General features: G+C 43.9%; 1 protein-coding gene across 8 annotated transcripts in view; it reads left to right on the top strand.

Moving 5' to 3' along the window:
• ENPP2 (ectonucleotide pyrophosphatase/phosphodiesterase 2) overlaps positions 1–24,863 on the top strand; it is a 129,513-nt gene that overhangs the window by 84,698 nt on the left and 19,952 nt on the right. For all 8 annotated transcript variants that reach the window (XM_043880413.1, XM_043880411.1, XM_043880409.1 and 5 more), the window contains 8 exons: positions 2,145–2,253; positions 5,415–5,540; positions 9,593–9,624; positions 10,798–10,925; positions 12,550–12,637; positions 12,799–12,886; positions 13,991–14,175; positions 17,740–17,791. In XM_043880413.1, the coding sequence (XP_043736348.1) occupies positions 2,145–2,253; positions 5,415–5,540; positions 9,593–9,624; positions 10,798–10,925; positions 12,550–12,637; positions 12,799–12,886; positions 13,991–14,175; positions 17,740–17,791 (808 nt within the window). The remainder of the gene's footprint in view (positions 1–2,144; positions 2,254–5,414; positions 5,541–9,592; positions 9,625–10,797; positions 10,926–12,549; positions 12,638–12,798; positions 12,887–13,990; positions 14,176–17,739; positions 17,792–24,863) is intronic.

Below are 24,863 nucleotides of genomic sequence, written 5' to 3'. Positions count from 1 at the left end.
TTTGAAAATCAGCTGAATGCATTTCAGAAAACATTTGGTGCATCTTCCTTGGCTTTGAGTCCAGAAGAATATAGTACTTCAGAGGTTAGCACTCATGTGAAGCGTTCTTGAACTCAGCCAAAAAACAAACACCCTTCTACTTTCTTTAGAGTTAGTTGCCCCCAAACTAATGTGAACATTTAGGCTTGAATGAGTGTTAAGAGAGCTGTTGGTTTTGCTTGCACTTTTCCACAGAATTTGTCACAGTTGTTTGTAACCTTGGTTCTTGAGAACAACCCAGCAAGGTAGTTGGGGAAATCCTCAAAGACGGTGTAGATTAGAACTCAGTAGAGTACGGGATTAGGTTAGCAGTCTGTTCCGAGTTCAGAGGCGGTCTTAGGTGATAGACGGAAAGAGGTGAAATGGAAGGAGAGAGGAGACAGTGGGTGGGTAGAGGCGGGTGCGTTTTCTTGTAGAGATGTGGGCAGCGTGTTCTCTTCATTACCTTCACAACAGCCTCTAGGCTGTTACTTTTCCAGGCACCTTCAGATACTGCCAAGGCACTATCTAATTTATTGTTTGAACTGATCACTGAGAAGTAGGTTCTGGGTTCTAGCCTGAGTCATCTTGTTGAGCAGAGGAAATTAATCTGTTGCCAGGGGTTGATACAGGTTGTGCTTTGGTATTTCTTTGTCTAAATGAAGGTCTTAGAGGAGAGCATGGTTTCCTCAGAAGCAAACGCCCCTGTCCACCCTCTGTTAGTCTCTTCAGATTACGCTGCATACATCGCTCTGAAACTTTCTCTCATGACTTACTCCTTGGGACAGAATTTGAAATACTGACTTCTGTCATAGAGGAAAACAAATTTACACCTTGACTTTACTGATGACATTATATGAGGGAAGATCCTGAGTCCTCTGAGAAGATGCCAATGGAAGATAACATTATGTGTCTGAGGAAAGAAGATATGCGGATCCTTCTGTTCTTGTGGGAGGCATCTTGAGTGGATGTGTGTGACTGTAGCTCAGTTGTCAGAGTCGGCTGAAGTACTGTCAGGTGTTTGGCTGATGGGGTGTTTCTTGAAAGTCTCTCTATTGCCCAGAGCTGAGAGGGACGTCCCCAGTACCTGTAATACGTGGGGACATTCATGCTATGGGGCTTCCTTGGTGGCTGAGACAGTAAAGACTCTGCCTGCAATGCAGGAAACCGCGGTTTGATCCCTGGGTCAGGAGGACCCCCTGGAGAAGGGAATGGCAACCCACTCCAGTATTCTTGCCTGGGAAATCCCATGGACAGAGGAGCCTGGCGGGCTACAGCCCATGGGGTAGCAAAGAGTTGGACATGACTGAGTGAATAACTCTTTCACTTTTTTGCTGTTAGAAACTGCCATTTGAAGCAAGGACTTGAGAGATGAGTTATGATTCTTACGCTTTGGAAATGTTCTCTGGAGAACTGAGTTTTCATTTTTCATTAGGCTAAATAAGAAACTTTCTAGGACAAGCTCAGTGACTCACTTCTGTTTAAGTTTGGACTCTTACAGATTCGTATTTTACTCCTGATCAGCCTCAAAGGGGCTAAATTGAGAAGGAGTAGCTTGTTTCCTAGGAGAGGCCCTTCTCTTGAGAATCTATTGTCAGAAATTGACAGTTAAGTTTTTTTGGAACACTAGATGGGTCTCATCATGTTAATGATGCTCCAATTCGGCATCGTTTAGTGAAAGGTTACCATTTAACCTCAGAGCTGCTTTTGATTCCCTTGGCCTCCATCTTCTTGCCATGGTTCAAAACCTAAGTGATTTCACTCAGGGGTCAAGAAGCTTAAACTGTCCATCTGATTTTCTGCTCACTCTCAAAATTCTTGGATGTAAAGGACATTGTTATATTTTAGAAAGGCCATTTTATTTCTAAAAAAAGAATTGTCCTTAATATTTCAATTTTTGTGTCAAAGAATCTTGAAAGGGATTGGATGAGGAGAGGTTTAACTTTCCTTAAAGAGTACAAATAAAAGTGCTTAGACCAGGTTTCCATTTAGAATGACAGGAAAATCTCCCTAGACAAAGCTCTGCCTCTGGGCCTGAAGTTTTCTTTCCAGCATGTTTAGAAGATCTTTGAGATACTGAAAGGAAAAAAAAAAACCTTCAGAGACTAATTTGCTCCTTTTTCCAGATGACGAATCCTCTGAGGGACATTGACAAAACCGTGGGGCAGCTGATGGACGGACTGAAACAGCTGAAGCTGCATCGCTGTGTCAATGTCATCTTTGTCGGAGACCACGGTAAAACCTTGGTCCTTTGTCTAAGCAGATAAGGTTTCTGGTGGTGTTGGGGAATCCCAGAAACCCCAGGTTGTATTCCTTTTCTTCCTTCCCCCTTTCTTTAGGATGGGGAAAGAAATTGGACCGTGACTCAAAGCTATGAGATGAGCTGAGACGACTCTTGCATTCATGTCAATCAAAACCAGGGACTTCCTGTATCTTCCTAGTCTTTGTAGGAAAAGCCTTTCTTACAAAATCTGTCTCTTATTAAAAAGTTACAGCGCATTCCCTGGTGGTCCAATGGTTGGGACTTGGCGTTTTCACTGCTGGGCCCAGGCTCACTCAATCCCTGGTCAGGGAGCTAAGTCTCATAAGTCTTGCAGTGCAAAAAAAAAAAAAAACAGTTGCAGACAGTTCCCTTGTGATAGTAAGAGTTTCCTCTGTGAATATGACATATCACTGCTAGTCACAACCCTAAAAGGAGTTCACATGATTCACATGGCTAAAAAATAAATTTGAACATGATGAAAAGGTGGAGACATAGCCTTCTGCTATAGAAGTGACATATAAGGGAAATTATTTCCCTGCATTCACTGAGTGAATTCTAGACCCAAGCCAGAGGACCCTGTTTCAATAGAGATGACTGTTAAAGAGAGGAAGAAACAGTTTAGGAAGCAGTTTTCTAAATCACTGTATAAAGGAGAAAAATTCATGGATCAAGAGCATCATAAACATTGTATGTTGATAGAGCTGGGGGAGGGATGCATCAGAGAACATTCTTACTTCACAGGTATGCAGACTGAGTTCCAGAGAATGCCTCCTGCATTCCAGAACTAACAATTTGAGACTGTGACTCTGGAAAACGGGCTGCTCCCTTCTAGGAGGGTTTAGAAGAAGAAAATTGGTTGAGCCGGTGGTTCTGTTAAGATTGGGCAAATAAATCTCCCCAATCAAACCGCTGCTCTGGGCCTGAAGTTTTCTTTACAGAATGTTCTAAAAGATCTATGAGAATTAAAAAAAAAAAAAAAAAAAAAGAGCCCTGGGATTAACTTGCTCTTCTGCAGGGACTAAACGTGACTGTCTGCAGAACTGTGCCCCAAGAGTTTGACTTGCTGGAGAGCTGCAGAGAGGATAGAGAATTTGGAGCCTGTGACACAGCTGATTCCACTTAAGTGGCCCAGAGGTGTCAAGGACATTTGGTCACATGGTGGAGCCAGATGTCTAAGAAGTAGATGGGTTCCACTGAGTCACCGCTGGAGCCTTGTAAAAGTCTTGGCTAGATAAAATTCATGTCTTGCTGGTGGGCAGCCTTCTGAAATGAATAGACGGCATAGCTTCTCTTTTTTAGAAGGTAACACTGTCTGGCGTTTCAGAGTCCGAGCTTTGGAGTGAGAATGGGTTGCATTGGAGTTCAAATTACACTGTGCCACTTAAAAGGCTCTCCAAGTCAGCCTCCTCATTTGTAGAATGAGAGCACCAACACCACTGCCAGAGTCAGCCTGGAGGGTGAAGGGTGATGAGGCTTGAGAAGCACGTTGAAAGCAAGAGAGATGCTTCACCACTGGGGTGGCTTAAGTGACTTAGAAAGGTAGAAAATGGAAGATCTTTCTAGTCTCCCATTCATATATACTTAGAGACTTGCCCTTCCTGGATGAACACTGTTGTGTAGTCGACACTGTATGTGCGTGCCTGCTCAGGTGCTCAGTCGTGTCCAATTCGTCTGACTCTTTGGGACCCCGTGGACTATACAGCCCACCAGGCTCCTCTCTCCATGGAATTTTCCAGGCAAGAATACTGGAGTGGGTTGCCATTGCCTTCTCCAGAGGATCTTCCCGATCCAGGGATTGAACCAGCGTCTCTTGCGTTGACAGGCAGACTCTTTACCATTGAGCCACCTGGGAAGTCCGTAGTAGACATTGTGCTAGAACATATAGCTGTCTATTGTTTTAATTTTTCTTCCAGAGATTTTAAATGTTAAAAGGCTAATCTATAGCTCTTGTGCTATGTTGGGATATATTTTTCTATCTATATTTTAAAGCAATCTGGGTTTTTTTTTTAATATTTTTTAATAAGAATTGTATAAATAGATTTTTCTTTGAAGATTGTGGTTACTTCCTTCCAGTTTGTATTAAAAAAAGGAAGGGGTTTGAATCTGGGATCCCAGAAGGTGATAATTTAAATTTTACTAGATCAGGACCACTCTGTTTATTCCAGAACCTTAGGGAATCCTTTAAAAAATCATTTATGTTCCCCCTCTTAAAGAATATTCAGATAGTGAATTGTACAAAGCGATATATTAAACCTTTCTAGCTTCATCGCATCTTGTAAATTCTGAAATGACAATAAAGTTCTCTTCCAGCCTCCATGATTTGTCATTCTAAAATTTGAGTTTCTTTTTATTTAGTTATTTTTTATCATTGATCAAGGAATTTTTTTTTTTTTTTTTTTGATGAGAGGCAGGTAGGAAATCATTGGAGGGCAGATATAGTATTTGTTGATTTTAAAAATTCGCTACCTAGACCCTTTTTGTGTTCTAGTTGCTAGCTTTCAGCTGTAACTGATTGCATTATTTACAGCGTTGTTTTGTTTTTCAGTTTGGGTGGTCACTGGAGTTGACCTTTTTCCTTCTCTCTCGTTTCCAGTACTGTTTGGTCAGTAACATCCAAGGCCACCAGTGAAGGCAGAATGAGGACTGGTGCTTATATACTCAAGTCGGGAGATGTATTAGAGAGAGAAGAGAGACAGTTGGAAAATGAGATTTTTGTAAAAGAGACACAGGACTGTACATTCCAGTGATTTGCATCACTCCCAGCTAGAAAGAGTTTAAAGCGATTTGGGATTTTTTTTTAAAATGAATTTATTTTTTTCATAATGATCATTTTTTGTTTTTTGTTTTTTTTTAAAGATCATGGTTGCTTCCTTTATCTTGTTCTTGCTGAATGACTTAAAATGGTAACTGAGATGATGCATTTTCAGCCTTCTAGTGCTGCAAGATGATATGACTCAATCAAAAGTCTGGTGAAAAGATAATATAAAGAAGCACTAAAAAACCCAAAGTCAAGTTAAGAAATCTCAAGAGAGGGATCCTCACTTTCACTTGTGCCTGAATATTATCTTTAGTGTCTGTGTTGAGATTTTAATTTTATAATTGCCTGAAAATACTTTTTCCCCCCTTCCTATAGGAATGGAAGATGTCACATGTGATAGAACAGAATTCTTGAGCAATTACCTGACTAATGTGGATGATATTATTTTAGTGCCAGGAACTCTAGGAAGAATTCGACCCAAATTCAACAATCATGCTAAATGTAAGTTGACTCTTAAAACACTAAGTTGTTAGAATGGCAATATAGTGGAGTGAGAAGGGGCTTGTTCTCTGAAGCTGGACTACTTGAGGGAAAGCCTGGCTCTGCTATTTCTTAGCCGAGTGAACCTGAATAAGTCATTGAAACTCTAAACCTCAGTTTTTTTGTTTTTTAATCTGAGGGGGAAAAAAGTGGTGATAACAAACAACTAGCTCATAGGGTTGTTGTGAAAATAAATCTATGGGTATCGCTTAGAATATTTCCTGGCCCCTGGTAGCATTATATAAATATTTGCTCTTGTTTTTATCATGTGGAAAATACACTTAATTTGAGGCATGTGTATAACCATAAACTTCTGTTTACAAGAGAAGAACTTTCCAACCAGAGGCTCTTACTCTTTAGCTGCAGTGAGGGCGTCCATGACAGGGTTGGCAGAGCTGCCCCTAAGAGCCTGGAGCTTCCTGGGAGCCTGGATGAAGGGGATCTCCTCACCTATGGAAAGCGATTGACAGAACCCAGCAGGAGAAGCTATGAAGCCCTTGAAAAGTGGCAGCTGTTCCGAAAGATTAGAAATAAAATAAACAGGAATAGTCTTATCGCTTCTGTTTTACACATTGGGGTTATGATAAGTCACCGCGGAAAACTTTGATTTATGGGCTAAGATGTTTTAGATGTTGCCCAACCACCTAGCTTTAGAGAAGTCTGTAGTTTTATTAGAGACATGCGGCATTTTGGAAAGAAAAAAAAAATCCTTTAGCATTTTTAGCCTTGGGAATAAGAAACCATTGGCACCAAGCAGAAAGCTTTGGAAAATTAAAGTTTTTCCCGAACGATGTTCCTGAGTCAACACAAATAGGAAGCGGTCCAAGGTCAGCTCCAGGCAACGCTGAGAAATAAACAAAAGTGTGGGTGTGTCTGCCCTCTCTTCGCGCCTTCTCGGCCCTCCGCGTCCTCTCTTCTCTGCTCATTGGAGATAGGCTGGCCCTCGCCAGAGGGACCCGTGCGTACCTCCTGATTTAGTATTTGCTTTCTAGGGCTTACGCAAGAGAGGTTTTGTCTAAAGATATTCAAGACATCTCTAAAAGTAATAGGAAGATTATTTTGGGGGGAGGGGAAGAAAAACTGTCCTGAGGCCAGTGAAATGGTAACTACCAATAATTAAATGTCTTGTATCTTAAAAAACACGTCCATCCATTTTGTGAGAGGCCACAGAGAAGCCAGGTGAGCGCACAGACAGCAGTGATGGGCTGTCCGGGCTCGAATCCGGGTTCAAGTCTCTACTGGTTGCCGGCCTCTATGACCGTGGGCAAGCTTCCTAAACACTGAGCCTTGGTCTCCTCACCAGTAACATGATTATTGGGAAGGGTGAATGAGAGATTCTCTACTTAGTTTCTCTACTTATCACTTAGATTAGTGCTGGGCACATAGTCAAAGCAAAATAAATGGTAGTTACAGTGATGATGTTTTAAGCCAGATATATACACATCTTACTGAATCCTTCCAATAGCCCTGTGTGACAGGTATTATCATCTCTTCTTATAAACAGTAATAATCAAGGCTCAGAGAGAGATGAAGTAATCGGCTGAGAGGGCGATGGTTAACGAGTGGCGGAGCTGGGATTTAAACCCAGATGCTTCGCTGACCCTTAACCGCGACCCTGTTCTGGGGCGTCTTTCATCTCGGGGGGCTGGCAGCATGAGAGCTGAGTGTTTCAGGATTGAAGGCTTGGTGTCTCACATGTGGGCTCAAGGTTTTGTTGTTTCCTAGAAGTTCTCTGGGATTTGTCTGAGATAATGATTATTTTTCTTCATTATTGAAGCATATGAACTCACTCTGTTTGGTCCCTTTGAGGACTGTGGTTTACGAGGTCACCAAGTGTAGAGGTTGAAAGCATGGCTTGCCAACAGGGTCCTGGTTGGCATGTTCCCCCCACCTTCTAAATGTCCGCTGGCTCAGTGCGGGCCCCCCAGCAGAGCTGTCTTGAGTGACCAGAGAGGCAGTGCCTGCAATGCTGTTACAGAGAGGCTGCATGTGGAACGGATGCCATCTGGGTTAATGATTGTGGCTACCATTGTTACTTATCTGCTTGCCTTTGAAAGATGCAGCTAAATTTTAAGCCCAATTTAAGTAGAAGGGAATCCACATTTATCTTCAAATTTCATAGCTTTAGAAGTGAGATTCTGAACGTTGTCTTTGAAGGGTGCACATTTATGCGGCCAGGCAAGCTTACTAGTGTATTTGCACCAGCCTCCACAAGTCTTTGCTTCTGTTGACTAGCACGCTTACTGCGCGCTGATGATGCCCCGGGCCTGGGGGATGCAGCAGGAAATGACAGGCACGACCTGCTCCGCGGGTGTTTACATTCGGGGGACGGCTCCCCCCGCCTGTCCGTATCTCTTCCAAACGCTGCTTTCCTTTTCTGCTGATTCTATAATGACATGCTGAAGCAAATTTTTGGAAAACAAAACAAAATCCAACCAACCTACAATCTCCTCTTTTTCCCCACTCCCCCACACTCAAAAGGGGACCTTCAGATAATACAATCCTGTCCACAGTTTACACACAGCTATTATTTGCATAGCTTTGCTTTTAGCTAGTTCAGGATATTGACTAAAATATCCTTTATTTGCTGGTAGTGAAAAGGAGTTCCGTACATGTGTGTGTGTGTGTGTCTGTGTGTGTGTGTCTGTGTGTGTGTGTCTGTGTCTGTGTGTGTGTCTGTGTGTGTGTGTGTCTGTGTGTGTGTGTGTGTGTCTGTGTGTGTGTGTGTGTCTGTGTGTGTGTGTCTGTGTGTGTGTGTGTGTGTCTGTGTCTGTGTGTGTGTCTGTGTGTGTGTGTCTGTGTGTGTGTGTGTCTGTGTGTGTGTGTCTGTCTCTGTGTGTGTGTGTGTCTGTGTGTGTCTGTGTGTGTGTCTGTCTGTGTGTGTGTGTCTGTGTGTGTGTGTGTGTGTCTGTGTGTGTGTGTCTGTGTGTGTGTGTGTCTGTGTCTGTGTCTGTGTGTGTGTCTGTGTGTGTGTGTCTGTGTGTCTGTGTCTGTGTGTCTGTGTGTGTGTCTGTGTGTGTGTGTCTGTGTGTCTGTGTGTGTGTGTCTGTGTGTCTGTGTGTGTGTGTCTGTGTGTGTGTGTGTCTGTGTGTGTGTGTCTGTGTGTGTGTGTGTGTGTGTGTCTGTGTCTGTGTCTGTGTCTGTGTGTCTGTGTGTATGAGAGAGAGACGGAGAAGGGGCAGGCACTCGTGTCATTAGACTTGTGATATTACTGAGGGAACCAAACCCCCTTTAGAAAAAATAACTCAGTGGATTAGAAGATCCATCTTAAAGGTGAACGGTCACTTGTTTCAAAGATCTACAGCTACGTAGGGAGCTCCATTCAAAGGCCCAAATGCCTCAGGATAGTTCCTGATGTTTAATTTAAAGTAAACTCAATCCAGGCTCCAGAGGGACCCTTTAGGAGGGTTTTAACTTTTAATTTTATATTGGGGTATAGCTGATAACAATGCTGTGATAGTTTCAGGCGGACAGCAGAGAGACTTGGCCATACATACGCATGTATCCATTCTCCCCAAACCCCCTCCCCTCCCGCCCAGGCTGCCACGTAACATCGAGCAGAGTTCCCTGTGCCCTACAGCAGGTCCCTGTTGGTCGTCCACTTTAAATATAGCGGTGTGTATATGTCCATTGCAAACTTCCTAACCATCCCTTCCCTGCAACCTCCCCCCGCCGGCAATCATAAGTTCTCTAAGTCTGTGAGTCGGCTGGGAGAATTTTAAAAAGCCATTTACCCAGCAACATCCTGGTGCTCTGAAAGGAGGAATTCCCTTTCAGAAAAGTTGACCCAGACTTAGCAGGGACATTTACCATTGGAATTTCTACTTATTTTGATGTATTTCACTTACTAAACTATTAAATACCCACACAGAGTTTTGCATGTGCTTGAACCAAAATCTAAATAACTCTTCCAGAAGAAAAAGAAAAGGACTGAGTTTCTTACTGCAACATTGGTTTCTCTCGGTGACTCCTGTCAACACTTCTGAACTCTCTCTCCTTCTCTCTTTGAACAGATGACCCTAAAGTCATCATTGCTAATCTCACGGTAAGTGTTGCGTGTCCCGGGACTCTGCGCTTGGAGTAACTTCCACACACTCGCCTCCTGTGCTCACCTCCCTGTAGGATGAGAGGAGCGTTTTCCTCACCACCCTGCCATCCAGTGTTGTTTATTTCCCTAAGAGCTTTCAGAAATCCTGGCCCATGGACAGCAGCGGGCTCCCTAATGGTCTTGGCAATGATCCAGAATGGGAATATTTGATCATGCCATTAGGGCTGAAAAACCTTCATCCTTGGTTAAACAGACCCTTGCACTTTCTGAACCAGGTCTGCGCAGGCCCCATTCCGTTTCCCCATCTAGATTAGAGAGCTTAAAAGCGCCTGAGGAGGTGACCTCATGAACCTCACTGCTCCCTCCTCTCTGCCCCACCCCCCACCCCACCCCTGGACTTAGAGTGTTTGAGAAAAGCCTTGGGGTTTGAGCTGCTCTGTGTGACGGTCCCACCAGTCAGGGACATATCTTAAAAACGTCTAACTCCCCTCTGTGATACCATTCCATGTCTTCTTCAACATTCAGTTCAATTCAGTCGCTCAGTCGTGTCCACCTCTTTACAACCCCATGAACCGCAGCTTGCCAGGCCTCCCTGTCCATCACCAGCTCCAAGAGTCCACCCAAACTCACGTCCCGTGGAGTCGATGATGCCATCCAACCATCTCATCCTCTGTCGTCCCCTTCTCCTCCTGCCTTCAATCTTTCCCAGCATCAGGGTCTTTTCAAGTGAGTCAGTTCTTCACATCAGGTGGCCAAAGTATTGGAGTTTCAGCTTCAGCATCAGTCCTTCCAATGAATACCCAGGACTGATCTCCCCCAGGATGGACTGGTTGGATCTCCTTGCAGTCCAAGGGACACTTAAGAGTCTTCTCCAACACCACATTTCAAAAGCATCAATTCTTCAGCGCTCAGCTTTCTTTATAGTCCAACTCTCACATCCATACATGACCACTGGAAAAACCACAGCCTCGTCTTCAACGTTACCTAATCCCGTTTGAATCTATGTGTTTTCCACTTTTATTATTTGATGGGGAGGGGGGTCACAAATTCCATTTACTTACTAATTAGCCTTTCCTTTGACTTAAAACCTCCTTCAGCTTTCTGGAGAGAATATCTTGGGCTTTTCCAGAAGACTCTCCATGCAAAATTCAATGTCTGTTTATATTTCAGTGTAAAAAACCAGACCAGCACTTTAAGCCTTACATGAAACAGCACCTTCCCAAACGTTTGCACTACGCCAACAACAGAAGGATCGAAGACGTCCATTTACTGGTGGAGCGCAGATGGCACGTCGCCAGGTACCTCGGGGACAGGCAGTCCCTGTTTCTCACCTTCATAACCATCCCCTCGGCCCCGAGGACTTCCCTGAAGGCTCAGACGGTAAAGAATCTGCCTGCAATGCGGGAGACCTGGGTTCAATCCCTGCGTCGGAAGATCCCCTGGAGAAGGGAATGGCTACCCACTCCGGTATTCTTGCCTAGAGAATCCCAAGGACAGAGGAGCCTGGCGGGCCACAGTCCATGGGGTCGCAAAGAGTTGGACACAACTGAGCGACTAACCCCCCCACTGTATGTAGTTCTATAAGGCAGCTGCATTGCTGTAAGGTCATTAGACATTATAAAAAGAAATTTCCTGACTTCCCTGGTGACCCAGTGGTTAAAAAGCCACACTTCCATTGCAGGGGACACGTATGTTTTGATGAAGAAAACTTGGGAGTTCAGTAGAAGTTAAGTAAAACATGAAGACAGTTGAGCAGATTAGCATAGACCAAAGCCAGCCATTTTAATCAGCAGCACATCTTCTCAACTTAACTTGAACTGTTGAGCTGTATACACACATATCTTATTACCCCAAGGTGAGAGTGCTTTTCCAAGATCAAGGACTCAAACATTCAATTTCTTTGTTTTTCCCAAGCGCTGTACTGCAGTGCCATGTACCTGTACGTACTTAGGAAATATTTGTCTTAATAAACATGTAAGTGTTTTGGAAAACTGCTACATGACTCTAAGCAAACGGCATCTTCCTGTCACAACAAGGAAGTTCAAATGCTTTTGATGTCTCGAGAGCCAGGTTTCTGTTTTCTGCTTCTAAACAGAGCCACTGCCCCGGTGAGGCGTGGCTCCTGTTAAGCGGTGCCACTATCACGTGTGTTAGGCTTACCATCGGCTACACTTCCTGGCGGTGTTACCAGATACATTGTTGACAGGGAAATCTGTATGCAAATATTTCTGTGGAATACAGATCTCTGTTCATTGATCAAACATCACACATTTTAAAAGCGCCAGCTGGGTGTGTGCTTAGCACAAGCCTAGTGACGGGCACAAAGAAGTGAGCCAGACAGACCTGGTCCCAGAGCAGAGAATCTTTCAGTCCTAGAGCCAGTGGGGCACGTGGGCAGACAGCTGAAGGTTTGTGGCAACTCTGCATCGAGAAAGTCTATTGGTGCCCTTTCTCCAACAGCGCTATTTTTAAATTAGGGTATGTGCATTGTTTTCTTAGACATAATGCTACTGCATACTTAATGCAGTATAGTGTAAATATAACTTTTATATGCACTGGGAAACCAAAAGCTTCGCGTGACTCCTTTGTCGTGAGAGTCTCTTAATTGGGGTGGTCTGGGACAGAGCGTGTAGCACCTGCAGGGTGTGTCTATACCTGTGACCAGCGCTTTGCTCAGTGTGTCCGTGAGACAGGAGGAGGGCGCCAGACCTCAGGTCCCAATCTGTCCTAGGCTGAACGTCAGAGCCAGAGCACTGGGGGCAAAAAGACAGCCTCATCTTTCATCACCCTGGGAATGATGCAGTGAAAGTGGAGAGGAACACGCTTGTATTAGTAAAATCCACTTCTTAGAGATCTTTTTTTTTTTCTATCAGAGTGATTTTATGAGAAGTCCTGATTGATTGTACAATCATTTTGCTCTAGGAAACCTTTGGAGGTTTATAAGAAACCATCAGGAAAATGTTTTTTCCAGGGAGACCATGGATTTGATAACAAGGTCAACAGTATGCAGGTATGCTCCCAGAACTATGAATCGAAGTGTATTGTAGAGGTTCTGAAAAAGGATGGGAACGGAGGTGTGAGTGAAGCTTGCAAAGCATTCATAACTCAAGGGAGGGTTGCTCCTGGATATTAGCAATGCCTAATTGTTTTTGTTTTCTTTTCTTTTGGAAGACTGTTTTTGTAGGTTATGGCCCAACGTTTAAGTACAAGACCAAAGTACCTCCATTTGAAAACATTGAACTTTACAATGTTATGTGTGGTAAGTCACTTATTTCATCAAAACCAGGAAAACAATCCGGAGTTAATATATGAACTCGTTTCGATGTCGGAGAAAGAAATGAGGTGTCTGTTTTCTGGGATCACCTCATCTTTTCATTAAAAAAATGCTGTAATTTGCCCATTGGTTCAAGGGACAGAATATCATCCCCCTTCTAAGGCTTCTTTGTCTTCCTTCAACAGTTGACTAATGGGGAGTTTTCATGGTGTTGCTGTTGGCAGCCTCCGGCTGATCTAACATAGCATTACAGTCTGACACCACCGGTCGCAGGCCGGGTGAAGTGGGAGCTTGGCACAGAACCTTCCCCCACCTCCATCTCTCCCATCGCAGCCCAGCGCACGGCTTGCCAGCTCACCTCCTGGCCAGCTATTTATGTGCTCCTAATTATTTTTCTTCCTGGAGTCTCTAGTTGCTGGATGAGGACAGCTTTTCCTATTTAGTGAGGGAGTGCCAGTCTGGCGGTTAGAGGGGGAGTCTGCACGTCGGGTCTCCTGGGTTCCCTTCCCCTCTGGGCTGCTGGCGCTCCCCGGCCCTCCTCTCGGCTCAGGCCAGTCCCTGTGTGCCTGCTTGGCAGCCTTCTCACTTGCTGTGAAATCAGCCTGTTCATTTCACAGCGGCCCTTCAGGGCACACGGCCAAAGCCTCCTCTTGTCCCCGTTCTTCTGTGCAGTGCATGAGAGGGCAGGCCCGAGGTTATTTATTGATCATAAGCCCCACTTCAAAACTCGGGATAAAAGTCTCACGGAGAAGCAGAAAGGCGATGATCCTGACGCTGATGGTCCTTGGGTTGTAGCTGTCACAGACAGAAAGGGTGGCGAAGCAAGGCCCTATTCCTTCACTCTTTTGGGGAATGTCTCTCTTGATATCAGGCCATGAAGATGCTATTTTAGAAAGTTGTTGCCAAGACCTCATCAGGCAAGGATGACTTAGGAACTAAGAAGGGAGCCTACCGTCTAAATTTGGTTGTATCCCATTCTGATTTGTGTTCCAAGTTTTCCGGCCCTTGGGAGGTGAATGGTTTTGACTCTCCACCTATCTCTTCAAAAATTTTTACAAAGTACCTGGCCCTTTTCTTTCTTCTCATCAGATCTCCTAGGACTGAAGCCAGCTCCGAATAACGGGACCCACGGGAGTTTGAACCATCTCCTGCGTACCAACATCTTCAGACCGACTATGCCAGAGGAAGTCACCAGACCCACCTACCCAGGGGTTATGTACCTTCAGTCTGATTTTGACCTGGGCTGTACCTGTGATGATAAGCTAGAGCCAAAGGTAGAAGTAATCTTTTTTGTTTATCATGGAAGAGCCTGTTGGGTGTAGAGCAGTGCTGTCCGATAGAACTTTCTCTGATGGTATGCGTGGTCTATCTGCATTGTCCAAAATAGTAGTTACTAGCTACATAGCTTTCGAGCACTTGGAACTAAATTTTTAATTTCATTTAGTGGCTTGTGGCCACCATATTGGACAGCACAGGCGTAGATAATGAAGAGCAAAGAATAAAATTCATACTATTCTGTGGAGTCACAACTCCTAACCAAACGTTTTTCTTTTTTTTAACCTGGATCACATGTCTACAGTCATGGTCCCAATAGGAAACAGATGGCCCACGCAGAAGAGATTTTTCAAGGAGGCTTAAAGGGATTGTTTCAATCACATTTAATGAGCAGACTATTTACAAAGCTGGCAGGGTAGAGGGAAATCGAGGAGGGATGGTAAAGGCGCCTGGGGCTCCCAGGGTACCAATCTGGATTTCAACAAGAAAGGGGAGGAATAGTTACCAGCACATGGAGAAAGAAGCCTGTAGGAGGGGACTGAAATTTGGTTGATGGGTGCAGTGAATACACCGCAGCCTGGCAGAGAGGAAGCTGGGGGTGTAAACACGTCCTCGCTACCCCTGCTAGTGCCACTCGCTGTTGGCGCCCAGCCAAAGGGCAAGCTTGCTCTTTGATGCGTCCCTAGACATCAGTCTCCCAGGCACAGGGCAGGGGAGGGAAGGGGGCAACAGGGTGGGGGGTGGGCGTGCAAACAGGCGCTACCCCACACAGCAAGTTGGGACAGTTATTGAAACAAACACATGTCCAGTAATGATATTTTTCTCATATCTAAAAATCAATTGTATTTCTAAATATAGCAACAGACAATTGGATAATGAAATTTTAAAACATTTACAATAGTGTTAAAAATATAAAATATCTAGGAATGCTGAAAACTAGAAAACAGTTTGAGAGAAATTAAAGAAGACCTAAATAAATGAGAAGGGGACGACAGAGAACGAGACGCTTGGATGGCATCACTGACTCAATGGACATGAGTTTGAGTAAACTCTGGGAGTTGGTGATGGACAGGGAGGCCTGGTGTGCTGCAGTCCATGGGGTCGAAAAGAGTCGGACACAACTGAGTGACTGAACTGAACTGAACTGAAGTAAATGATCTGATACTCATCATTCATTGAAGGACTCAATATTGATGGCAGTTCTTCCTAAATTCATCTATAGATTCAAAGCAATCTCATTCAAAATCCCAGTGGATATTTTTCAGCTTTTTCTTTTGTACTGGAGTATAGCCGATAGTGATTTGCTTACTGAATTTTATATTGATCAATGACCTTTAAAGTTGCCAATCAGTACTCTTGACAGCAAGATACAATCAGTGTTACCACACTGAGTTGATAGGCTTCCAACACAAAGCAAAGCAATCCACAATTTTTGCATGTGTGGTTTTATTACAGGCAAATGTGTGATCTTTCCATTAGACCTGAGAGAAGTGGAAAATAGTTTTCTTACTGGTCTTCCCCCTCCCCATTGTCTACCTTCTAGGGTTCCTTGTTGCCTGGGAGACACAGTTTGGGAGGCCCACTGTGACAGGAAGTTTGCTTCATTTCCCTCCACCCATGCCTTATTTTTTTATATATGAGCTCATTATCTTTTTAAGTTTTCTTTTTTTTTTTTTTTTTAAATGTGGACCATTTTTAAAGTCTTTGTTGAATTTGTTTCAATACTGCTTCTGTTTTATGTTTTGGTTTTTTGGCCTCAAGGCCAAAAAAGGATCCTAACTCCCCGACCAGGAGTTGAACCCTCAGCCCCTGCATTAGAAGGCTAAGTCTTAACCACTGTACTGCCAGGGTAGTCCTACATCCCCTTTAATGCCTCCTACTTTAGCTCCTGATGAGAACTAACAGCGCTAATTAAAGTAGGTAATTCTAAGACTTCAGCTGGAGGAGTTGAGTTGCCCAAGTCAACAGGAAATGGTCTTTGAAGTGAATTCCAGTTATATTTTTAGAGGCATCTATTAGATTTTGTTTTCTGAATTGCCTTTCCTTTGGAAAACAAGAAATATTTTGGTTCTTTTATCTTAAACTATTTTGGAGGGATTCTAGATCATCTTTATTTCCTCAATGGTTTTCTCCAAAAGACTACTTTTCTTAAAAAAAAAAAACAACAAAAAAACAGACATACAAAAAAGGTATAAAGATTAATAAAATGAATACTTCAATACAGACATTGTGAGAGAGAAAACGTTAAAGATGGAATAGAAGCTCCGCGTGACACCCCCACCCCAATCCCACTTCCTTCCTACCTCAGAGCTAATAACTAGTATCCTGTGCTGCGCTTAGTCACTCAGGCGTGGCTGACTCTTTGTGACCCCATGGGCTGCAGCCTTCCAGGCTCCTCTGTCCATGGCTTCTCCAGGCAGGAATGCTGCAGTGGGTTGCCATGCCCTTCTCCAGGGGATCTCCCTGACCCAGGGATCCAACTCGAGTCCCCTGCATTAGTAGGTGGATTCTTCACCACCGAGCCACCGAGGAAGCCGTGTAATTGCCATGGAGGACTCTGTACTTTCACTCCATACGGTATCTCAAATAATGTATCAAGATACCTTTAGCATAGTTCCCTAAAATAACCTATAGTATAGTTTTGAATATTTTATTTTTTATTAAAAAGATTTTTTTTGGCTGCTCCTCGAAGCATTCTGGATCCAATTCCCACACCAGGGATTGAACTGACAGCCCCTACACTGGAAGTGTGGAGTCTTAGCCACTGGACCGCCAGGGAAGTCCCCTGGATGTTTTATATTTTTTATGTAAATACTGTTATAACATATGTATCCTGCATTTATTTGTTGATCACTGTATTTTTAAGATTTTTTACAAATTAATACATGAAGTTTTATCTCATTCATTTTTATTGCTAATATCAATAATTATTATAATGCATAACAGTACAACTACTGCTTCATGATTTTATTCATTTTGCTACTTGAGGATGCTTGGTAATTTCCAACTGTTACAGCCTCCAGACAATACTGCTGTAGACGTTACTGCCAGTGTCTCTGCACGCATGCTAGAATGTCTCCAGGATCTACAGCGGGAAATGGAATTGTTGAGCGATGACAGTTTCAGCATTGCTGGGTCATTCCATTTCTACTTCAGAAAAGGCAATTTTATAAATTCGTTTGGGAATCACTTTAGTGTACCTAGAGATTAGTCCAAACTTTTGGGGCAATATTAGAGTTAATTTATATATATGTGCCCTAATCCTCATCATCGACATGGGAGGCTGGTCCCATGATTATCCATGGTTTTAGGAAAAGGAAGCAGAGTCATGAAGAGATTAAATAGCATGTTCAACACCATAGATGGCTGAGAAGTAGAGCCTCAGTGTCAATTTGAGATAAAGTAGTAACACTTTACAGAGTGTGTGATATTGGTGAAGCTTAGGATCCTATTTTGAATTTAGCTGGGTACTGAATAGAGAGAAGGGAGCTGGAAAGAAAGACCATTTCTGATCTGTTTTCTTTCCCCTTTTCTCTGTTTGTCTTTTATTTTCACACATGAAGAACAAACTGGATGAACTCAACAAGCGCCTCCATATCAAAGAGTCCACAGAAGGTAAGGAGCTGATGGAAAGAAGACCCAGATAAGTTTTGTTTTCTAGTTTTCAAAAACTGAAGACTTATTTACTTCATAGTGTAAGCATAATGTTTTCTTAAAATTTGGATTGGGATTGCAGAGTAACCTTTATGCAACCTGGCAAAGGGTATTGGTTTTTTCTCTATACAAGATGCCAGCTGTGTAATAGAAAAGTTCTATTACCTTTTTTTTCCCTCAACAGCTTTTAACCCTCTGAAAAACAGACATGCTACTGTGTATCTGACGGGTTATAAGTTAAGGGCTGAGGGGACTTCAGATGAAGGGGATGGAAGTCATCATTCATAGTGGTAACAGTGGGTTACCCTGCTGAAGCTTCCCCACCTGGAGAGTCGGTGTGTATCTCAGGAGGAGGGACGCCCAGGAGGAACTGCTAGAACTCTCTCCCGAGAGGGTCTTGGGCCCTAACTCACCCTCCTCTTGTTCTGCATTCCATTGTAACACGCCTGGCTTAGTCAGCTTCTGCAAGCTTGTGATGAGAAAAGAAAGCCTTAGCGGTTTGTGCATTTCTTAGTTCAGGATGCTGACTGTTGGCCAAGTGCTCCCTGCCCCACGGGCACTTTCATTTAGAGTCTGGTGTGAAGGAGCTGGCCTGGTCCGAGCGTGCCCTTCTCGGGGTGGGGCCAGGCAATGGGGCTCTGCGTCTGCTCTGCTTTGTTCAACGCCTTAGCCGGCTGTGAGCATCTCATGGCCTTCTCTCTCCGCGTGGTCATTCTGCATAGCAATGTGCATCCTGACACCTCTCACGTCCCGGCTGCCCCATCTGCAGGACTGAGTCTGCGTCCTGGGCAGAGGGACCAGAGCTGAGGGCAGAGAGCGTGTGCCCCTACGTCCTGCTGACATCCTGGTGCAGGATCGAGTCACGTGTCCATCCCGGGGTTTCTGGCTGGGTTCGGAGCTTCTGCTTGGATGAGGCATTTCTCACTTCCATTTGAAGCTCACTGGGGCCAGTAGGGCACGTGAAGCCCGTGGAGGAGAGACATATATTCTTTCCACAAGGACGCTGTCCTCCACGTTCCTTGGCAGTGGGTGGAAGCACATAATCCTTTACACAAGAGCAGTAAATAATTAGGAGCAGTAATGTGATCTACCACACAGGCTCTCCCTTCTGATTTTGAAATCCCAGGAAAAGAAGAAGAAATTAGAAGAAGAGGGGAAGGCTCCTAGGCAGGTTACTGCAGCAGAGGCGACAGCATCTTCTAACAGCAAGGGAATGACCGAAAGTGTGTGAAAAAGAAGGCTGAACTCAAGCACAGCTGCCCAGGTCATGCAGTCAAGACGCACATAGTCAAACTCTCTTGAGAGTGTTACTTGAGTTATTAGCTGACATATGGTTCTGTTTATCACATGTGCCGTCTTCAGTCTGATTAAGTAAAGGTTGAGGAAACCTGCAGAAGATTTCATTTCCTTGACTTATTTTCCCTCTTTATAAGGATCTTCATCTTCTTCCCTCTTCCCTTCCTGCATACCCACCCTCCTGCTTCTCTCTTTGATGATGGAACACACAGACTCTTTGACATGTCATTGGATGAACATGGCTTTAGAGACAGGACTTGGTTGATGGAAGGTACACAAATCCTTCACAAACTCTAGAAGTGATTCAAAATATTTGACATCAAATCTAGTGGACGATGGTGTCATATTTGGAAAAATTGCAATACTGCCAGGATCAAGAACCCGCCTGCCAATGCAGGAGATGTAAGAGATGCAGATTCAATCCCTGGGTCAGGAAGATCCCCTGGAGGAGGGCATGACAACCCACTCCAGGATTCTTGCCTGGAGAATCCCATGGACAGAGGATCCTGGCGGGTTACAGTCCATGGGGTCGCAAAGAGTCAGACATGACTGAATGAATTCGCACACACGCACACCACGATCAAGGAGTATAGAGTCTCATGATTTGAGTTTTTCAAACATTCAATCGGCAAGGCAGAGAAATATGACTGAAATGTTTCTTTTCTGAAAGTCACTAATGAAGTAGTTAATTATGGTAGCTTTGAAGGGATACTCATGATTTTCTGATTCAAGCTCTGGCTCTTCATGGTCCTAAAACATTTCCAGCTGGGAAAAAAAAATCTTTCACTTTGTTTTCTGGTGTCAGTGTGCTCTTGGGACAAAACCAGCCCCACACTCAGCACAAAGAGTGGCCTCACCCTGCTGAGCATGGGAGTAGGAGGCGTCTTCTGGCGAATCGCTGGCCCAGGGCGGCCAGAGCTAGGCTTGGCGACCCCATCTTTCCTTTGCTCTGCTCACTGTTGAATACGTCTCATTTCCCGATGATTTCACATCACTGAGGCTTAAAGTCTTTACTTTTTCATGGCCATGGACCCTCATGAGTATTTGTTAAGCACCTGCCCTGAGCCGGGGGTTGATTTCGCTGAGACGTCTGATTCTGTCAGCCATCTCACAGCCAGTTCCAACACGTGACTTCACAACAGTGACGTGAGGTATTAGAGGGAGGTCATGGTAGCACATCTTGGTTTGCTCATGGCTCTCTCTTTTTTTTCTTTTTAGTTTTGTTTTTGGCTGTGCTTCATCCTCATTGCTGCAGGGCTTTTCTCTATAGTGCTGAGCGGGGCTCCTCTCTAACTGGGGGCTGGGCTCCTCCCTGCAGCAGCTCCCCTTGGTGCAGAGCTTGGGCTCTGGGTGGGTGGGCGTCAGCAGTCGTGGCTCCCGGCTCTGGAGCCCAGGATCCAGAGCTGTGGCACACGGGCTGGATTGCTCTGCAGCATGTAGGAATCCCAGACTGGGGATCGAACCATGTCTCCAGCATTAGCAGGTGAATTCTTTGCCACTGAGCCACTGGGAAAGCCCTGGGACACCCTCTGATGATGCAAGGGAGTCTGTATTTATTTTTATTATAATTAACAGCTTAATATCAATAGACTTTTTTGGTAAAGTTGTCTGAGTTTATATAGCACTGTTTGCTGTGCATGCATACTAATGGCTATTGGCAGTTGCCAATAACTGGAGTGATATAAGAGAGGTACTAAAACCATTACATGAAATACAAATAACTACATGTCACTGTCTTATTAAGTGCCTGTTTAAATTCTAGAATGCGTGTAAGCCGCAGTGTCCTCTCTCCTGTCTGTCTCTCTCCGTCTCTGGGTGTCGTCTCCGTGAGGGCCCTGTCTCCCTCGTTGCTTCAGCTACAGAGTGACGTTTTCTTGGTCTGAGCTCCTTCGGGCCGCTGTGGTGCGTCCTGGTCCGTCAGTCTGGCCCCGTGGAGGTCACCGTGCCTGTCCTGCGGGACTGGAGCCCGAGGTGCTGTGCGCATTGTGCTCAGAGTGATCACTTCCCCTTTCTGCATATCTTTGAACATGTACTGAGGCTTGTCAACCATTTTGTAGACCTAAAGCTCTATACAAATATAAAGTTGTGTTATTTTCCTGTCTAGTTTTTAAAAAATACACAAGAAGGTAGCTGCTTCTTTCAGAATAAATCATGTGCCCTGAACATACATTTGTACCAAACACATCTGTAAAAGCTGTTCATTCCAGTAGTGAAACAGCTCAGGGTAAATTCAAGGTAACAGAAGAATGGTATATTTAATTAATGTTAGGCTATGTTTTATCACCGACTCAATAGACATGAGTTTGAACAAACTCCAGGAGATGGCGAAGGACAGGGAGGCCTGGTGTGCTGCAGTCCATGGAGTTGCAAAGAGCTGGACATGACTCAGTGACAAAACAACAATGATAAATGTTTTATTATAAATACTAAATTTATAGAATCAAGTCCTTTACTAAAATGAGGGGAAGAACAATATAATCTTCAAAAATTATGACCTAAACTGCTTTCTAAAGCCCTAATATTTCTACATTTGCAATGAATCCCAGATCTTAGTTGCATGGCTGCTATTTCTACATCAGATGTATTTAATGTCTTGGAAAACTTGCTGAATTTTCATTTTGAAATCCGCTGAATGGATGGATGGATGGATGAATGAGGTGGGGATGCCTAAATCTCTCGTAGCGAGCACTCCTGGCCCTGGAGCCGGGTGGGAGTCTCACGGCAAGAATGACTGCACTGTTCATTTTCACCTTAGTCCTTCCTCTGTTTACGTTACTAAACCATGTTTTATATTTTCTTAGTCAGATTGGCATTCACATACCTTTGTGAGAAAAGGTAAAAATCATGTAACACCCACATTTGGCTCCTTATCACATCCTATAAGAAATTAGTTTGGTTAGAAAAATGACTTAACCAACTAGTGATTCTTGTCAATTTAAAGCAGAGTCCTGAACAACTAGAGATGGACACTCTGTAGCTCTTTTCAATTATGAAATGCTTCTCACTTTTGTTATTTTACTGGAGATGTCAGTATTGCTAAAGAAAGGAGGAAATATACTTGTGTTTCTGTGTATGTATCCTCGTGTGTGTTTTGCAGAGGACTTAGAAGAACTCAATACATAGCATAATTGTCGATGATTTATAGTAGGATTCAAGATGAGTTGGGTGAGACAGTGAATTTTTTTTAACTTTCTCTTTTGTATTGGGGTATAGCCAATTAACAAAGAGCGTTGTGATAGTTTCAGGTAAATAGGGAAGGGACTCAGCCATGTATATACATGTATCCATTCTCCTCTAAACGCCCCTCCCATCCAGGCTGACGGAGCAGAGTTCCGTGTGCTATACCTAAGTCCTTGTCGGTTATCCATTTTACATATAGCAGTGTGTACATGCCCATCCCAAACTCCCTAACTATCCCTTCCCCCATCCTTCCCCCAGGCAACCATGTTTGTTCTCTAAGTCTGTTTCTGTTTTGTAAGTTCATTTGTATTATTTCTTTTAGAACTCTGCATATAAAGGATGTCATATGATATTTCTCCTTCTCCAAACACTGAATTTTAATGACCTTTACCTATCAGTATTCCTTGCTGATGTTGAAAATTTACTAAATCTGTTGTTGATGTTGTTCAGTCGCTAAACCCTGTCCGACTCCTTGCGATCCCATGGACTGCAGCACGCCAGTCTTCCCTGTGCCTTACCACCTCCCAGGTTTTGCATGTCTATTGAGTCAATAATGCTATCCAGTCATCTCATTCTCTGTCATCCCCTTCTCCTCCTGCCCTCAGTCTTTCCCACATCAAGGTCTTTCCAATGAGTTGGCTCTTCACATCAGGTGGCCTAAGTATTGGAGCTTCAGCTTCAGCATCAGTCCTTCCAGTGAATATTTAGGGTTGATTTCCTTTACAATGTACTGGTTTGATCTCCTTGCTGTCCAAGGGACTCTCAAAAGTCTTCTCCAGCACCACAGTTCAAAAGCATCAATTCTTTGTCACTCAGCCTTCTTTATGGTCCAACTCTCACATCTGTACATGACTACGGGAAAAACTATAGCTTTGACTATACGGACCTTCGTCAACAAAGTGATGTCTCTGCATTTTAATAGCCTGTCTAGGTTGGTCATAGCTTTCCTTCCAAGGAGCAAGTGTCTTCTAATTTCATGGCTACAGTCACCGTCCACAGTGATTTTCAGTCTGTTCACTCAGTCATGTCTGACTCTTTGTGACCCCATGGACTACAGCATGCCAGGCCTCCCTATCCATCACCATCTCCTGGAGTTTACTCAAACTCATGTCCATTGAGTTGGTGATACCATCCAACCATCTCATCCTCTGTCATCCCCTTCTTCTCCTGCCTTCAATCTTTCCCAGCATCAGGGTCTTTTCAAATGAGTCAGCTCTTCGCATCAGGTGGCCAAAGTATTGGAGTTTCAGCTTCAGCATCAGTCCTTCCAATGAATATTCAGGACTGACTTCCTTTAGGATGGACTGGTTGGATCTCCTTACAGTCCAAGGGACTCTCAAGAGTCTTCTCCAACACCACAGTTCAAAAGCATCAGTTCTTTGGCACTCATTTTTCTTTATAGTCCAACTCTCACATCCATACATGACTACTGGAAAAACCATAGCCTTGACTAGACAGACTTGTGCTGGCAAAGTAATGTCTCTGCTTTTTAATATGCTGTCTAGGTTGGTCATAACTTTTCTTCCAAGGAGCAAGCATCTTTTAATTTCATGCTGCAGTCACCATCTGCAATGATTTTGGAGCCCCCAAAATAAAGTCTGTTTCCACTGTTTCCCCATCTATTTGCCATGAAGTGATGGGTCTGGATGCCATGATCTTAGTTTTCTGAGTGTTCAGTTTTAAGCCAACTTTTTCACTCTCCTGTTTCACTTTCATCAAGAGGCTCTTTAGTTCTTCGTTTTCTGCCATAAATGTGGTGTCATCTGCATATCTGAAGCTGTTGATATTTCTCTTGGCAGTCTTGATTCCCGCTTGTAATTCATCCATGCCAGCATTTCACATGATGTACTCTGCATATAAGTTAAATAAGCAGAGTGACAGTATACAGCCTTGTCATACTCCTTTACCAATTTTGAACCAATCTGTTGTTCGATGTCTGGTTCTAACTGTTGCTTCTTGACCTGAATACAGGTTTCTCAGGAGACAGGTAAGGTGGTCTGGTATTTCCATCTCTTTAAGAATCTTCCAGTTTGTTGTGATCCACACAGTCAAAGACTTTAGTATAGTCAGTAAATCAGAAGTAGAAGTCTTTCTGGAATTCCCTTGCTTTTTCTATAATCTAACAAATGTTGGCAATTTGATCTCTGGTTCCTCTGCCTCTTCTAAATCCAGCTTGGACATCTGGAAGTTCTTGGTTCACATCTTGCCGAAGCCCACCTTGAAGGATTTCATAGCCAACCTTGCTATGAATGCAACCGTAGAGTAGTTTGAACATTCTTTGGCATTGCCCTTCTTTGAGACTGGAATGAAAACTGACCTTTTGCAGTCCTGTGACCCCTGCTGAGTTTTCCAAATTTGCTGGCATATTGAGTGCAGCACTTTAATGGCAAATCTTTTAGGATTTGAGATAGATTAGCTGGAATTCCATTACCTCCACTAGCTTTGTTCATAGTGTTGCTTCCTAAGGCCCACTTGGCTTCACACTCCAGAATGGCTGGCTCTAGGTGAGTGACCACACCATCATGGTTATCCAGATCATTAAGACCTTTTTTGTACA

This window comes from Cervus elaphus, chromosome 21 (genome assembly GCF_910594005.1).
Source record: "Cervus elaphus chromosome 21, mCerEla1.1, whole genome shotgun sequence".
In the NCBI taxonomy this organism is placed as follows: domain Eukaryota; kingdom Metazoa; phylum Chordata; class Mammalia; order Artiodactyla; family Cervidae; genus Cervus; species Cervus elaphus.
Note: the sequence above shows the minus strand (reverse complement) of the source record. Positions and strands in the feature narration are given on the sequence as shown.